The sequence below is a fragment of the Globicephala melas genome, chromosome 16 (genome assembly GCF_963455315.2).
Source record: "Globicephala melas chromosome 16, mGloMel1.2, whole genome shotgun sequence".
In the NCBI taxonomy this organism is placed as follows: domain Eukaryota; kingdom Metazoa; phylum Chordata; class Mammalia; order Artiodactyla; family Delphinidae; genus Globicephala; species Globicephala melas.
Window position 1 is genome coordinate 19,515,493 of NC_083329.1, and position 17,870 is coordinate 19,533,362.

At 43.6% G+C, this 17,870-nt stretch overlaps 1 protein-coding gene across 10 annotated transcripts in view; it reads right to left on the reverse strand.

The window, feature by feature from the left end:
* Positions 1-15,034: 15,034 nt before the first annotated feature.
* Positions 15,035-17,870, reverse strand: part of ADD3 (adducin 3) — a 125,579-nt gene continuing 122,743 nt past the window's right edge. For all 10 annotated transcript variants that reach the window (XM_030842534.3, XM_060285940.2, XM_060285942.2 and 7 more), the window contains one exon: positions 15,035-17,306. In XM_030842534.3, coding sequence (XP_030698394.1) covers positions 17,014-17,306 — 293 coding nt within the window. In that variant the 3' untranslated portion in view covers positions 15,035-17,013. The remainder of the gene's footprint in view (positions 17,307-17,870) is intronic.

The following is a 17,870-nucleotide window of genomic DNA, read 5'->3' on the forward strand; positions in this document are numbered from 1 at the left end:
ATTGTACATATAATACCACATTTTGTTTATGCATTCATCAGTTGATGGACATTTGAGTTGTTATACTTTTTGGCTATTATGAATAATGCTGCTCTGAACATTTGTGTACAAGGTTTTATGGGAAAGTATTTTTCAGTTATCTGGGGGATATACTGAGGAGTGGAATTGCTGGCTCATAGGTTCACTCTATGTTTAACTTTTTGAAAAACTCCAGACTGTTTTCCAAAGTGGTCGTACCCTTTTACATTCCCATTAGCAATGTGTGGAGACTCAGATTTCTCCACATCCTTGCCAGCACTTGTTTTTGTTTACCTTTTTTTTCTTTTAAACCAATTGGGTTTTAACCCCACACAGCACCGAGACCTGTCCCTTGAATACAGGAACTGCTGAATCCACGTTTGCTTGGCTGACCATGTGCTTTTCCTGAAGCAATTTTTGCTTCTTCGAAACTCATCTACACACTTTGTCCCCCAAACACGGAGCCAGATCCAGCCTCCATCCCTGGGGATGGGGAAGGCTTTGTGGAGGAGGAAGAGTTTAATCTGGAAGACAGTTGTAACAAAGAGCGTGGATTTGGGAACAGGATCAACCTCTTGAGGCTTTAGTTCCATCACCTGTTGAGTGGGGGATGATAATAGCACCTACCTCAGGAGATGACGCAAATCAAATGCTCAGCACAGTGCCTGGGAGGATGAGGAGCTGGTTCTCCAGTTCGAGCTGGGGAAGGACACGCCACTCTGAGGAAAGAGCACTTGCAATGACACACGTGTGAAAGCAAGTGTCTAGAGCCAGGTGAGCAGCTGAAGTGTGGACATAAAGCCAGCCTGGTTCCCCAAAGGGTTCCTGGAATGCAAAGGAAGTTGGATTTCATCTTTGCCGTAAGTCATAGATTCTGGGCCGCGTGTGACAGGACCACGATTTGCTCCCTCTCCAGGAGTGTGAGGCTGGAGCAGAGAAACCAGTAAGGACACTGTTTAAATGAATTTAGGTGAAAAATGAAGAGCCTAGACTAGGGCCATGACAATGGGAATAGAAAGAGGGGCCAAAAGGGGGACAGATTCAGGAGGTAGCACCAATGGATACGATGGCCATGTGGCCTCTGTTACGGCAGAGCGCTCTACAGATCTCACCTTACTAAATCCTCACAAGTCTGCAAGGAGGTACCCACTTTCCCAGTTACAGATTAGGAAACTGAGGCTTGAAGAAAGTAAGTGACTGGCTCAAAGTTGTAGCACAGGTATAAAATCGGAACCCAGGTCGGCCTATTCTCTTTGTCTTGGTGTCTCTCTGGGCAGGACTTAGCTGTATGGTAAAGCCTGGGGCTCATTGGAAGGGTTGGGAGAGTAGCGGGAGGACAGTTCTTCTCCTTGAGAGGCTTGGCTTGATTGGCAGCTCAGAACTCAGGTGGGGCAGGCTGAGGGCTGGAAGGCCTCTCCGAGGAGCAAGAGAGAGGGTGAAATAAGAGGATTTGCCCCAAAGGAACTGAGATGTTTCTGATCCTCTCTCTTCCCCTGGGGGCTGGGCACAGCATGAAGCCTTGGAAACGAAGTGTGTTCAAGGTAGACCATGACCCAGCCTGCCCACGTCTGGAGTAAGGGTGATGGCGTGTGGGCCCGGGAGGAGGGCAGGCAGCCCCTACTTCCTCCCTCGTTTAGAACCCCATCCTGGAGTGAGACCTAGATCCTCTGGGCTTGGGGCCATGCTGGGAAGTCACAGGGCTGGTGGCTGAGGCCAGGCTCTCCCAGAGAGCCTGGGGCCTCTTCCTGAATGCTGCTAGCAGCAGGGGGGCAGAGACCCCATCCCCTTGCAGGAAAAATGAACACTCCCAGCGTGTGGAGCTGTCCCAGGCCTGCCTCACAGGAGCAGGTGAGCTGAGGGGCCGCGTGGACATGGCACAAGATGCCCCCTGCTCACTGAATCGGGAATGAGGGAGGGGGGCCTGGAGGGGGGTTCCAAGCTGCCAGGCCTCACACAGAACGGGGAGCCCTTTGCTTCCACTTTCCCCCAGGCCCTATTCCCCATGGCCCCCTTCATGTGGGCATCAGCCTTTGTCCACGAGGCCCTGATCACTCAGCCTAAAGTTAGCGGAGGCCCAGATGGGGACATGGCAGGGAGCCATCTGGTCTCCCAAGACCCTCAGCCCCCACCCCCAGTGCCTCGCCTGCCTCATCCCAAACCACCCCCTGCTTCTCTGCCCCAGGGTCTTTATCCCTGTTTACTATCTTTCAACTAGGCGGCCTCAATACCCTGCACACAGAAAGCCAGCCAGCCGAGCGTGGCGATCCCAGGGCCCCCTCTCCTGTCTCTCTTTTCCTCTGGGTTCAGGGACTGGGGCAGCAGGGGGAGAGAGAAAGGCAGTCTGCAGTCTCCCCCTCCAGCTAAAAGTGACCATGACCGTGGTCTCTTTGCAGTCAGCTGTTTCCGCTGGACCACAGCTGGAACTCCTGGGGTGGCGGTCGGTGGCGAGCAGGTGCCTGTGAGTGAGGGGCGGGGTGGTGGGTCGGAGGCCCGGGGTATGGCTGTCATGGGACACGTGTCCTCTGATTGACTCCGGGCCTGGCTCAGTTAACCCTTCCGCTTAGAAGTGTTCTAGGTCACCAACAGGTGTGTCCAGTGACCCCTCCCAGAGTGTCACTGGACACTCAGCCACATCTCTCTGGCCACACGGAGGCCCCCAGCCACAAAGAAGGGAGGGGGAGGCAAAGAGTGAAGAAGGAGGAAGAGGAAGGAGACAGAGTAGGAGAGGCACAGTCGGGGTGGCCGGGTCCCAGGAGGAGCCTCACAGGCCCTGCAGTGACACGCGGATGCCTGGAGCGGGCCAGCGCCAGTGCAGGCGCTGGGCTCACACTTGCTTAGTCCCCAGCATCAACCCTACACGGCAAACATGCTCACGCTCACTTTAGAGCTGAGAGAACTAAGCCTGGAGAAGAAATCTGCCCAAGGTCACTCAGCTGGTCCTCAGCAGAGCTTCCGGCTCCAGAGTTCACACGTTTGCTTCCTTCTCGGCCGCTCAGCCTCTGCCTCGCCTTGTTCCCTCCCCCAGAGTGGAGTCCACGATCACGGCCCTGCACACCCACGACCCAGCGCCTCCTCACCAGGCTGGGCCCTGCCTTCTCCAGGGACGTACTTGGCCCGGTTTCAGGCCCCAGATCTGTTCTGGAAAGGCCTGCCTCACAGCAGGGATTACAGGAGCTTCCCAGCGTGACAGGGCCCAGCCTCCGTCCTGGGAGGAAGCTAGAGCAGAACAGATGGCTTCAGAGAGGCAAGACTTGGGGGTCCCACGCATGGAAGAGGTGACTTCTCTCAGGAGGGACCTAGGAGCTCGAAAGGGTCGGGAGTCAGAGACACCAGCCTTTGAATCCTGATCCCCACTTACCACTGTCTTGGGCAAGTAATTTAGCCTCCACTGGTCTGAGGTTCCTTACTCAGAACAGGGTGAGTAATATTGCAGCCTGTCCCCAGGGGCATTGTTGGGAACACAACCGTCTTTATAAAGCACCCAGAGCGCTGCCTTGGACATGGCGGGAGCACCACGCATACTAGCAGAGGTTATCATTCCTGTACTTTCTACCCCCAGACTGACCTCTCCCGGGGCCACATCAGACACTCGTGGGCTCTCAGGACAACATGGCAGAGTTTTGTTCACCTGCACACAGCATGGTCTGGCACTGACCTGAAGCTGCCCTCCTGGCAGGGTTGTGGGCTCACCTGCTTCATTCATCAGTGTCAGATGTCCTGGGGGCTTCCACGTGAGGGATCAGCCTTAGCTATAAAGAAAGGGAAACTTCAACCTAATTGCTGACCAAGGTGGACAGCCAGCGCTAGTTTATGGGTTCGGTCCCTCCCAGAGTCTCCCTCTATCACAGCGAGGGCAGCTCTGGTCCTCTGCAGAGGCCCTGCTCTGTGTCCCAGGCACACACTGCTCCAACCAGGGCAGACAAGCCCTGGGTCCTTGTCCATGAGCTGACAGCTTGGTGACGGTACCCTGCCGATAACCTCTCAGTATTTGTTGCTCCTTTTCTTGGAGAGGAGGCTGAGCACAGAGAGAAGGGTGGAAAACCAAGTGGGGTGGGGTGGGGGCAGCACCAGGCTTCAAATGCACAGACCACACCCAGCGAAAAAGCCCTGCTGTTCACCAGATCTTCACCTTTGGCAATAAATTGATGCAAGAGGTCTCAATGCCTTCCCCTACCTCGAAGTATTTCCTCACAGTATTCTTTCAGTCACAAGTGGTTGAAAGATACTTCCTAAGAAGTTGACATTCTTCTTCCTTTTTACCTGAAAGGATGGTTTTGAGTGCCCCTATGGACTGGAGCCCCGATTAACGGCCCGACTGACCTACATCTCACTCCAGCTCTGCCTCTGATGACAGCACTGGTTCCTTAGCTTCCAAACCAAGGAGAATTCTCTGTACAAGGAAATGTGCCTTAGGAGACGAGATACCCGTGGAACAGAGTTCCAGGGATTCCCCAGGCATGAATTCTCAGCAGAAAGGACAGTGTTGACCAGAGAATCCATCAGAAGTTTGTTTCCGAAGAGGAATGGAATGGCCAAGGCTGAAACGGAAAGTGGGGTAGGAGAGGTAGGGATTCAGTGCTTTCTCCTCTAACCCCAGCCGGTAAACCTGGCACGCCAAAGAGCTGGTCCTGCCCTGGATCAGGTCCCATCTCGCAGCAGTGAGGAGGCCACCAGCTACCTTTGGAGAAAAGCACTCATGTGACAGTCAACGGCTGGGAGGGCAGCATCGGGAGAAATCTATATTTGGAAGAGGACACTGAACTGGGTGGGTGAGTCCCTGGCTTATCAGGCCCCCGCAGTCCGGCATGGCACCAGGGCAGATGGGCTGTCTGATCTCCACCCGACTGCGCTCGGTTCAGTCCCCATAAGAAGGAGGGCCTTGTCCTCGCACACCCCTGTGCTGTGTCATCTTACTCCATTGACCCCACTGGCCTCCGTATCACAGCCAGCTGCAATGGGAAGAGAAGTTGGCTGGCTTTCAAAGTCAGGGGTGAGCAGAGGCATGGCCCTGCCCGGACTGGGCACATACTGGCAATGGCAAAAGGCAGGGGAGGTGCTTCTGCAGGAGAATTAACACATTTGATTCCAGGGGATTTAAAAGTGAGTTAAACAGCTCTGTAAGAATTCATTCAACTTGGAGTATTAATCACATTTCTCTCTGGTGACCAAATAGCCACGGCTTAGATAAGTCAAGGTAGCAAATAGTTGAGAAAGCTTTCCATTCCCCATGGAGATGGCACAGCTGTGACCTCAGGCTGACATGTGCTTGACATGCACCTCTGACACTTACTAGCTACTACGTGACCTTGGACAAGTTATACATCCTCCTTGGGTCTCACTTTGCTCATATGTAAAACGGAGGATAAGTTTTGATGAAATTAAACACAATCATGTATGTGAAGGACAGAACCTAGGACATAGCAGATGCTGAATGGGTGTGTCCTTCTTCTAAAAGCGACCTTCCCTTATTTCTCATTGTCTTTACCATCTCATTTAACTAATTTGATATTAATTGACTAATTCTGATTATTTATTATACCCTGTGGTGGTTTTTAAATACGACTACAAATTCTTTGACACTCCTCCCTTCAAAAGGTGAAGCTGAATAGCCCTCCCCCTGAAGACTGGCTGGACTTGGTGACTCACTTCTAATGAAGAGGCTATGGCAGAAGTGAAGGTGTATGACTTCCCAGGCAAAGTCATAAAAGGCATTGTGTCTTCTGCCTTGTTCTCTCTTGGATTGTCTGCTCCATGGGCCACCCTGTCCTGAGGCAGCCTGTGGAGAGTCCCATGTGGGGAGGATCGAAGGCCTCCCACCAATAGCCAGCACCAGCTTGCTGACCCTCCCGGAAGCAGGGTCTCCAGTCCCAGTCGAGCCCTCAGAAGACGGCAGCTCTGGCTGACATCTTAGCTGCAACCTCTTGAAAGATCCCAAGCCAGAATGCTCCTGAATTTCTGACCCAGAGAAATATAATCTGTGAGATACAATAAATGTATATTGTTGTTTTAAGCCTCTACATTTTAGAGTAACTTGTTACCTAGGAATAGCTAACTAATACGTATCCATTGCCTTCCAAAGAGGTTTTGAAACTGCATCTAGGGCAAGGCATAGCTATAACTAAATGGAAAACTATTAGAACAAGATTTGAAAGATGAGAGTGGAGTAATAAATGGGGTGGGTTTAGTTACGAGTCTGACTGTCCCCTTTAACCAGACAATCTGGTTGAAGACAAAACATAGCTCAAGCCTTCTTGGAAGCCAAGGCAAAAGTGGAAATTTGATGGGTCATATTAAGACTAATTTTTTTTTCTTTTGGCTCTAAATGAGGATCCGCATTTGACATGTGGGCCTTTAGATAAACAGCCCCACACAGTGTGGTGGATGGTATCGTGGTATCTTGCAGACATTCTACCTACTGAAGATCACACAGAGCATGTTTGAAATGGTGAGCATATAGTTCACTTATAATGATGTGTTTTCTGACAGTTTTCAGGAACACTTGACATTACAAAAATAGGGGAAAATATACTGTATTTAAAAAACATTTTACAAAAAAAAAAATATGTAAAAGGGTTTATAGTGAAAAGTCTCCCATCCCTGTCTCCTACAGGGCAATTCCCCTTCCCATGGTCAATCCTCTGTGACTGATTTCTGGCTTAATTTTCCTGGGATATTTTATATACATACAAATAATATATATTGTTTGCTTCGTTTATTACATGACTGGTAGCATACAATAGGCACTGTTCTGCTCTGGGCTTATCATTCAATATTGATATATGACTTGAAAATAACATTTACCCTAATTAGCGTAATTTTTGATTTTCTGAGTTTTTAATATTTTAGTCAAAATTTGGAAATATAAAAGAGTCAAAAAAAATAAAAAGCACACGTAATCCCAGTACCAAGTTATCACCACTGTTAGACTCACAGATATAGAGAACAGATTTGTGGTTGCCAAGGGGGAGCGGGAGTGGGGGAGGGATGGATTGGGAGTTTGGGGATTAGCAGATACAAACCATTATATACAGAATGGATAAACAACAAGGTCCTACTGTATAGCATAGGGAATTATATTCAATATCCTGTGACAAACCATAATGGAAAAGAATATGAAAAAGAATGTATATATATGTATAACTGAATCACTTTGCTATACAGCAGAAATTAACACAACATTGTAAATCAACTATAAAGATAAATTTAAAAAAAAGATATCACCACTGTTAAATATATTCTGTTTGGGTGTATTCTTTCCTCTCTTTCCCCTATGAATATGAAAGTGTATAATGTGTTTTATTATTCAAACTGTAGAAAGAATTTTACATTCTGGGCTCCCTTCCCATTTACTTTTACATAACCCCTTTCCCTTTCCCTCATGTTAACAATTATATTGTGAGCATGTGCAGGTTTTTCTCATGAAGCATCTTTATTTTCTTACTAATGTTTTGCCCAGCCCAGGATTGATATGAACCTGCGTTTTCTGGGATTTCTCCATGGTGCTCTGAGAACAGTTCAGACTAACCTCTGTCACCAGAGCATCTCCAAGATGCTGAAAACTGAAAATTGTGAAGCATCATTTAAGCTTGTTCATAAAGGACTTTCTTCGATTTCCAAGATCAGACAGTTAGGGCCACAAAGGCTGCAGATAACCAACCCTCTACGTGATGGCACTCAGCTTTCAAGGGACAAAGAGAGCTAGGAAATGTAATCCTTTCCAGCAAGAGCCCCAAAGTTACCTGCTTCCACGAATACACCTTAGAACCTACAGGATTCTCCCTCCCCCACTGTAGATTAGTGATTGCAGTGGCGCTGCCCAGGCAGTCTGCCTTGGGTAAACTCTTCGTCACTTAGAAGCCACTCTAGCCATGAGAGAGACAGGTTGGGGAAGGCTCCTCTGACATTGCTGCAAGTTCTAACGCTTGAATTTTCTACCAACTGACAAGAGGGTTGCATTTGGTGAATAACCTGGCAAAGAGTAAGAAACAGACTTGGGCTTTGAATCCTGGATTTACCACTTAATATGTAGCGGTATGAGACAATTTATTAGCTTCTCCCTTAACCTCAGGTTCCTGTCACTGCGGGAATGGGGATTAAATGAGATAATGTAATTCAAACATGTAGTACGATGCCTACGAGTGGTAGGCACTTGATAAATTGTAGCAATTATTATTATTATTTGCTGTGCAGATCAAACTAGGAACTCCAATCAGGATTTTCACCTCAAGCCACTTCCTGACTTTGGCCATTTAAGGTATATGAGAACATCTTTTTGCTATATACATATCGTTAACTTGTACAGTAGTGTCCATCATAAGCAACAAAAATGCAGCCTCTATGTTTGACCAAGCATGGTGGAAGACAAAAGGATGAACAAGGTGTAGTCTCTGCCTTCCCAGGGTTCACAATCTTGTAGGGGAGACAGATAATCAACAATGGTAATTTAAGACAGGCTAAGTTTGACAATAAAGTGCCATTGGAGTTTGGTAAAGGAGGAAGTCATTTTGGTGAGAGTAACATCTTTCATCAATGGGGCCAGGTGGAGGATGCCTGGAGAGCTGGGAAGCTACCTGAGAGGCTGCAAGCCCTCTGCGGGGTAAGCAGGTTAAGGGAGATGGGTGTAAAGAGGTTCTGTTTGTCAGGGAGTGGGAACAGGTGCTCTGTGGACAACTACTGGAGTAGAGGACAGAACGATTCAAAGAGAGGATGATGACCAATCTGAGCTTTGACAGGTAAGGGCCCGAGGAAGCTATCCTCTCTAGTAGCAGGCTGGAGGAGTGGACTGAGGGGTCATTATGTGGGCAAGTGTGGCAAGACAAATCAGTGAGGCTTCTGACTCAGGGGCAAAAGGCTATAACCACAGCCGGAGGGTCTGGAGGACGTGCCACATGGAATCAAAGCTGTTTCGGGGCTTCCTTGGTGTCGCAGTGGTTGGCAGTCCGCCTGCCGATGCAGGGGACACGGGTTCGTGCCCCGGTCTGGGAAGATCCCACGTGCCGCGGAGCAGCTGGGCCCGTGAGCCATGGCTGCTGAGCCTGCGCGTCCGGAGCCTGTGCTCCACAACGGGAGAGGCCACAGCAGTGAGAGGCCCGCGTACCGCAAAAAAAAAAAAAAGCTGTTTTGCCAGCCTAAAGTCAGAGCCTCACTTATTCCAGCAGCAGCGGCAGGAGGAGGAAACGCAGACCACACGCTGATCCTCTTCTATCCAGGTAGTACTCTTGAGGAGCATCTCCTAGTGACCCCCAGAAGAGGGGCCAGACTCGTCACTAGAGCTCATTTTTCTGGGGTGAAGCTGTGCCTTCAGATAGAGAAAACATGAGTTCCCAAGGAACACAGGGCCATTTCCACAGCTAGTGTTTCAGTAGCGCTTGGCCCTTGTCCTCCCAGGTAGGTTCTGGTGTGAAATATTAATAACCCATTCTGGCTGCCCTGCTGAGTCTTGCTGTCACATGGGGCTGCCTCCATTGTGAGAGTCAGGCCAGGCCCCTGCCTGTCTCTGCAGCACTCCCCTCCCTGCATCGGCCGGAGCCACTTGACCCCCTCACGTGGGTGTGGGCTCCAGGACGAGTCCTGATGAGGCAGGAGCAACTAAGGTGGCTCTAGTTCCAGGCTCTGGGACTCACTCACAAGAAGCCACAGCTGTCTCCAGGCCCCTCATGACCTTGTGTCTTGGCTCCGAACCCTGCTTTGCTCCTGGGATCCTGAGCAGTATCACGTACCTCAGCTCTGATAACAGGATCCCCATCTGTCATTCTCCTTCCTTCTGAGTTTCTGTCCTGAAGCCTGAACTGTACTCAGGCCCCATAAGCCCGAGATCCTGCCTTGATCTTGCCCTTGCCCCACAGGAAGTGGAGGAAGCGTTGCTCTTGAAGCTTAGGCTGGGGCTGGGGCTCCTACACGTGCTACAAGACTTCTGCAGTCCTGCTCTCCTGCTCCGGTGTCTGACGGGGACTTAACATTTCCCAGGTGCGACCACTTTACCGGATTGTGCTCTTGGTTAACTGCCACGTCTCCAGATTCCGTGCTTCACCTGCTGGGCTGGACTTCCTACTAGCTGCTTCAGCTGAAGCTGTGACTTGGCTCGTGACTGGGTAGAATTCCAGAGCTTGCCCCACCCAGTCTGCCCTGTTCTGCAGTTAACCGAGCCATGCTCAGCTTGACTTTAGCAAGTATATGTGCATGTACTCTTGCTCAATACCCACGTAAAGGTCAAAATGGAGACATGAAACCATACTTACACAAAATCATTTCCCATACGTGCTTCTACAATATAAAATTACTTAAAAGATATTTTAAAAAAGAAACATCTCGGGCTTCCCTGGTGACGCAGTGGTTGAAAGTCTGCCTGCCGATGCAGTGGACACGGGTTTGTGCCCCGGTCCGGGAAGATCCCACGTGCCGCGGAGCGGCTGAGCCCGTGAGCCATGGCCGCTGAGCCTGCGTGTCCGGAGCCTGTGCTCTGCAACGGGAGAGGCCACAACAGTGAGAGGCCTGCATACCGCAAAAAACAAAAACAAAACCAAAACAAAACAGAAAAGAAACATCTCAATTACCTCACAACATATTTTAAAGGGCTTAGTACAGCCAAACATCCAGTTGCAGTGGGAGCCTCACCCCTCCCTCTCCCCCTCTTCCTCTCAGCACCGAGGCCCGGTAGATAATATTTGGAATACATTTTTGGTTGTCTGAATAGCCTCAAATGACCTTTATTTCAGCTGAAACAATTGAAGCCAACATTTCCAAAATAGAAAGCAGGTAGGAAGTAATGTTTAACCTTAACTTGTTAGTCCAGTAAACACCTTTGGAAGAGTAGGCCTGTGCCTGCCAGCAAGTTGTCTGTATCTCCATGTTGTCTCATAAAACCGAGGAGATCATCTACTCTGAAGTCAAAGTCTACCAAACCAGTCCCCACTGAAATCCAGCCCCTAGAGCATTACTCAACAGGAAAGGGCTGAGTTATAGAGTGCAGCAACGACTTCCTCCAGAGCTCCTGCTCAGTAAGAATCTTCAGAAGCTATTGCTTTTGGAAAAAACAATTAGTTTAGATCCTGCTTATGAAAGAAAGTGCCCTTATGTTAAGGAAGGACACATGCTAGTCTGGCAAATCATTGAAAGGCGTCTAGCAGCACTGCAGCTCCAGGTTCAGGCTGGGACTGTCACTACCACTTTTTTTTTTAAACCCAGGAAATATCATTTAAGTCAAGAGGACCAGTGGGAAATCCACAGAACAGTCTACCTCTTCTGACCAAACCACTTCCTCATTTCCATCCCCATCGGTTAGGATATTACTGCTTTGGGAAATCCAAGTTTTTTCTCGAAAAATCTCAAGTCTAAATACCAACTTGATAGGACATTCTTTGGTCTAAGAAGTCCAATAATTAACACAACAAATTGGTCCTTCCATAGGGCTCACATACTTACTGGCCTTTCGAGGGACAGTCTAATATAAGTAGACAAATAATGAGGAAAAATCTTGTCTATAAGATTTTGTGCTACATATTGTTATTTCAAAAGCATATTAAAAATTTAGAATCATTTCTTAGAAATTTATTATTTATTTTTGTGTGTGTGTGTGTGTGAAAGCAAGTTTATTTAGAGAGATACACATTCCACAGGCAGAATGCGGTCCGTCTCAGAAGGCAAGAGACTGAATGATTTCTTAGAAATTTGATATTCTTCGGTGAACATCCAAATTGGATTAATAAAATCAATGCTATTAATTTTAAGGTACAGAGTTTAGTGAGGAACTAGTATTTTGTCTAGTGACAGGAGTTACCTGGGACTGAAAATAAGGAATTTTTTTTTTTTTTTTTTTTTACTATTATAAGCAAGGTCAATGCTGGCCTGAGAATGACAAAACCTAAAGTAGTTTGTGTAGGAGTAAAACAAAAGCTAGCTTAATCAATAACCTTCACCATTGCTTCAATATCAAGACTTAACCAACCAGAAATTATATAGGCCTTAAAAATAATTGTTGACTGGAGACATATCCATCTATCTGCTAGGTAAGACATATAACATTTTTTGCTATGGAAGGAATATCTAAAGGTATCAGTTTATCATTTAAGGTATAAATGGCATTTAAAATATTACAGGCTGTAGCGCTAAAGAAAACATCATCTTGAGGGGAAACATAGAAGACTGTAACAGAGCATCTAACAGACTTGAAATTTTAGGAAAAACAATTATTGATAAATAATATACAGGCTCCATTCTACAATGTTTCTCTTAACTATTCCCATAATAAAGTTTTAAATATTAATTTGCAGGGAATTTTAGATAACTGTGTATCTGTTCCTAGTTTACGATCCAATAGGCTTCCAAGAGAGACTGTAGCATAGCAGACAAGTGTGAGATGCAGACCTGAAGACCTTTGCTTGAATCCTGGCTAAGCCATCTCTGAACTGTATGTCAGGCAAGCACAACTTCTCTGGAGGACTGATTCTTCCTAATTCAAACAAGATAACTAGGCTGTAAGGCATGAATGAAGTAATTTGGTATGTATAAACTTTCCTCAACCTTATTCTGCATCTAGTAATGCATAATCAGAAAAAAGTTGCAAATCCAAGCTCATAGATATTTTGAAGAAATTTCCCTTAATTAACTAAAACTAAATATAGACCCAGGATTGCCCCCTAATGGTCATCTCTTAGAAATGAAATCTCTTTGAAAACTACTGAATTTGCAAATTGTTTTTTCTATCCAGATTTCTCCCAAAGTTTTGCTTATCCTTGTTCTGATCATCAGCATGTACACTAGATTTTTCTCCAAGAAAGGTCATCTCCAAGTATGTTCATTTAAATAAAATTGTAAGTAGGTACAGTATATTTCTTATCTTTAAAACTGCTTCTGTAACTAGATTAAGCAGCCTTTTCAGGTTTTTAAAATAACTTTCCTTAGAATGTCTCTCCTTGCCCCCAACATTGGAAATTAAAAAAAAAAGCAAAAGAGCGTCTACCCAAGCCTTTTTTGCATCTTAAGCAAAAGTATAGATATCTTATCTTCTAGGCATTACGGTGAAAGTTCAAGAGCTGGTTCTTTGTCCTAAAGGATGATGTTACCACAGGTTGTTCCCACTTTCCAGGTATTCATCAATTTCTTCATTCTTGGGGTAATTTGTTTAAAAAAAGTCTTCCAAATCAAAAGTTAATGTTTTATCCCAAATCTATATCCCATCTTATATCAAAACATGAATTCAACATGGCTGGACTTATAGTCCACATTAAGTAAACTGCCTCTCCCCCCAGAAAACGTACACTGGAGGCACACAGGGTCTGGCACTAGCAATTTTGGAAATCTGAATCTCTGAGTGAAATACTAGCACCCCCTTTTAGTTTTCTGCAAGCCTTAGTCTCTATCTACAAAATGAGGATAATATCATCTACTTTCTTAAGATGTTGGGAAGGCCAAATGAGGTAATACATGAAAAGCATTTAGCATAATCTTTGATAAACAGAAGGCATCAAAAAATGACAGATATTATCAGTTATCTCCCCCCAAAATGTCAGTTATTGAAGCAGGCATTATATTACCACTCACAGGCACGAAAACTCTGAGGAGTTATATTCTACCGTGGTTTCTTTCTGAGACCACACCTCAAACAATTTTCAATGTGTTCTCCAGAGGCACTGAGTCCCTGCTGGTGGTATTGGTATTGGTGAAATGGGACCTGCTGAGACAACTAGGTTGAGAACAGTCTCGAGAGAAGAATGATCAGCAACAAAGTCTTCTAAGTTCCGGGTATTTCACAACAAACATGGTGGTGCCTAGCAATTAAGAAAAGGGAAGTTAAGTTCAAGGACTAGAAACATACAGGATTGTTAGGTCTATTACACCCTCTAGTGGCCACAAAGAAGATTGTTCTTTTTAAAATCCTAGTTTGGTCAAGATTGCAACTTTGATGTATATACTTCATCCTGGGGTTTAAAAAATAACCCACTTGCCTTTATGTGTTTTCTGCCTGTGTCAAAAAAGAAAAAATGCTGATGTTAAGAAAAACCAATGCTGTCACAATTTGATCCATTTGGTTCTCTTTATTCCCTGCTGAATGAAAATACTAATCAATAGAGGAAAAGACACAGGCAACATTACCTTTCATGCTATATGGACTCTCAGGTGAGAACTGAAGATAATTGCCTTTGTTGCTTTATGAAAGGGAATTTTGAAATGAGCATCTTTCTAAAACAGCAGTTTTTCACCAAAGGATTATTTACAAGCCAAGGTAATACTTAAATATGTCCAAGACTATGAATCTATCCTCTGCCCAAACCCTTCATTTTTATAACGGGTAATTATAGTAAAAACTTCAATTAACCAGAACCCTCAATTAACATGATTTCCCCTCTTGTACTCTATTTTTAGGACAAAGTTGAAGAAAAAAATCACAAGAAATCACTCATGTGAGGGATTTGGTTTGAAAATCTTCTAGGACAGATTATGCTATGTTTAAGTAGAAAAAAAATTTTGAATAAAATTACACTCACCCCATGATAACCAATACACAGGAAATACATACATAGCTGAACAAGAGCTAGAAGGGGGTGAAATATTTTGTTGAATGTTAATGTGGTGGAACTGTAAGTAACCTTTCTATTCTCTCTATATCTTCTTTATTGTTACATTGTTACATAAATAAAAATCAAAGAGAAGTAATCTATAAACTCAACACATATTCTGCAACATTTTCTATTCTACATCCATAGATTCTGAGACTGAGAATCAGAATCCTAAGTCCTTCAAAGATCTCTAGATGTCAGAGAAATAGTTAAGGTTGCCATATCCTATCAAGAAACAAAAGCAGGTAACTTGGGGAATATTTCCTCCAAAATGAGCTGAAACAAGAAGGGTTTTATATAGTTGATTTTCAACTAATTTGAAAATAAATGTATTAGGACATTCCTTATTCAGAAGTGTCAGTCTTACTCAAAACCTCACTGCAGTACAAAACTCAACAGTCCACAAAGTAATTCAGGATAAGTAACCACCCTTGAACTGAAAGCTCTTGATACCAAGTCCATCTATTTAAAATACTGTTTATTTGTGATTTTACATTAATTAGCATTACATCTAAGAGCAATATCAGATAACATTTATACATTTTCCACATGACACAGAGGTTCACTGGCTCATTCTTTATGCCAAAGCAAGTAAATAGAGGCATTAGCAAAAGGTGCAAATAGTTCACTGTTGCATTTAAAAAATATTTATGCACATTGCATTCATTTTATATATATTTTTAAAAAGTTATGGAAAAGCATAGTTCACAGGTTACTGTTTCTACATACGTTGTAATACAACATAAATGATGTAGAACATAAAAGAATCCTCAAATACAGAATTAAGCAACTGAAAGTTTCCACTAAGATTAAAACACTGATTCCAGTAGTTAGTGAGATCTAGAATGAACTTTCCAGGCTCCGTTTCAACTTTGCATCATCATACACTCACAGCCAAACAGAACCAGCCCCAGAGCACACTATCATCAGTGTAAGTTTTTTACACGCCAACTCACCCTTCAGAAATACTTTGGATTATTTTTACCCACTGACTATTTTGGATCATTGATTTTCCATTGATTTGTGACATGACTTGGGTGAAAGGGAAATAAAACTATATTAAGCCTAGGTTTAAATTTGTATTTACATTAGAAAGAAAGTTAACTGAAAAGATAAGAAAAATTGGTAAAAATTAAGAAGTGGTAGTTTTCTCATGGTAAGGGTGGGATTAGACCCACTGACTTCCTCCTGTGCTGCCTTCTGAAGATACGCAAGTTAAAAGGAGGATCTGACCCTTTTTAAAACTCAAATATCAACTAAGAAATAGAATGATTTTGGCAGAGAAGCAGAATTTTAGAAATTTGGGACAGGCGTCAAATAAATGACACTTCAAATCCTATCATGACTGTGAATCATTATCGAACTAGAATTCTTCTTCTCATGACACCTCTCTTGTTCCCTTCATTTTTCACTTTCTCTCTCATTCTTTTCCTTTCCGTTTGGTTACCTTATGAGGGCTTCTTCATTCATTAGTGATACTAAGAGAAAAATACATTATAAGGTTCAAATATGAATCCTGTTATGCCTTTAAATGCTCTAATCCCCTTTTGATACCAAGTCCCTGGATTCTTTAATTATATTTAAGTATACTTAGTACCAAGCAGCCTCAAATGTGCTCTACTGTTAAATGATTGGCTAATATGCTCAGACACTTTTATACTGAATGGTATACAAACATCTCAACATACAAAAATCGTTTTTGCCAGAGTTAAACTAAATAACCCATGTTATGTGTATAAAATCCCCTTTGTTGAAAAATAAGGGGCTTTCTAAACTAATAAAAAAGGAATTTTTCAAAAATTATAGTTTACTAAAATGATGTGGTTTTTTTTGCAAACAAAGTTACTTCAGGTGAGGAAATTTTATACTATGAATAAAATTCCAAATGAATCTTTTCTTAAATTTAAAAAAACAATTATGTGCCAGTGTATACTAATGCTATAGATTCTTATCTTAGAAGCTTTTAAAGCATTCTGTTAATGCCCATTTTAACAATGGGAACCCAAAAGGGACAGTCAATAATAATGATAAAAAACTATAATCTGCTTACCAAGTGAAGCAGGTTTTGAGAAACAAAAATTCTCTCGCTTGTTCCCTGGTAATTTGTTTCCAACAGATATTATGTAGAAGGCCTGAAGTAATTCAGACAGATACCTGTTTGTGGTGATTATAATAATACTTCATGAGGGCAGAGCTAATCAAAACTAGCAAATTGTTTAAAAATTCAAAACCTTTTTTGGACATACAAAATGAGAGATGAATTTGAAAGTGTTTTTCATAATATGTTTTTCTTTTAGTAAAACCTCTTTCCAGTTCTTAAAGTCCAGTTTGCTACGTACCCCCAATCTGATCTACCACTGCATATTAATGATCAACTTAAATGTGGTTTTTGAATGTGCAACGTCACATTGTAATAATAATAATTACAAAAAGACTTTATTTAGGCTTCAACTTTCTCCTTTTTTTTGTTCTTTTTCAGAAAAGAAGGAGTGCGGAATTTCTTCTTTTTCTTGGATGGTGATTTTGAAGGTGAGCCTTCAGGTGACAGGACTTCTTCAATTTTTTCTGGAGACTTAATGGTAATCTCGATGTTTTCTATGGTGGTGCTTGTAGTTAACCTGCTCACTCGCTCAGCAAGCTCGTCTTCAACACCATGCACGTCATCCTTGCCATTCACTATCAGGACAGGCATGTCCATGGAGATGAAGCTCTTGGAAAACAGCTCATGGTTTTCTACAAAAGGGGAGGATTTTTAAATTTTATATAGTCAACATCCTTGCTTTATTTTACAAAACTGAAATGTTTAAGCAATGTACTTTAATTCCAATAAAGATAGATCATTATTTTAATAGACTATGGGCCTATTAACATAAAGCTAATGCTCTTAAGTGGTATAAAGAGGACAAAGTTGTTAGACCAAAGAATGAAGGCTGGATAAGTCCAGTTTGATGACTTGATAGTTTCATTGTAAAGCAAGTCAGTATAAATGAGGAAGACAACATACATATATTTTTCTTTAATTTTGGGGTCACTGGGCAATCAAAATTGAAAAAGATTTCATGCTTCTGTTTGGAAGACATATGACAAACCAAATTTAATTTCACAAATTCTTAAGAACTATAGGTTGCCAATATCCAGATTAAGGTAAGTCAATAGAAATGCTGAACAAAAGTAGCACCCCATTTAATAAAAAATATAAAATTATTGGGAGCTTTAAGTAAAATCCATGGTAAACTTACTGTATCAGGTGTTCAATTTCTTTATATGAAGACAAATGACAGAGGGACAGACTCTAAA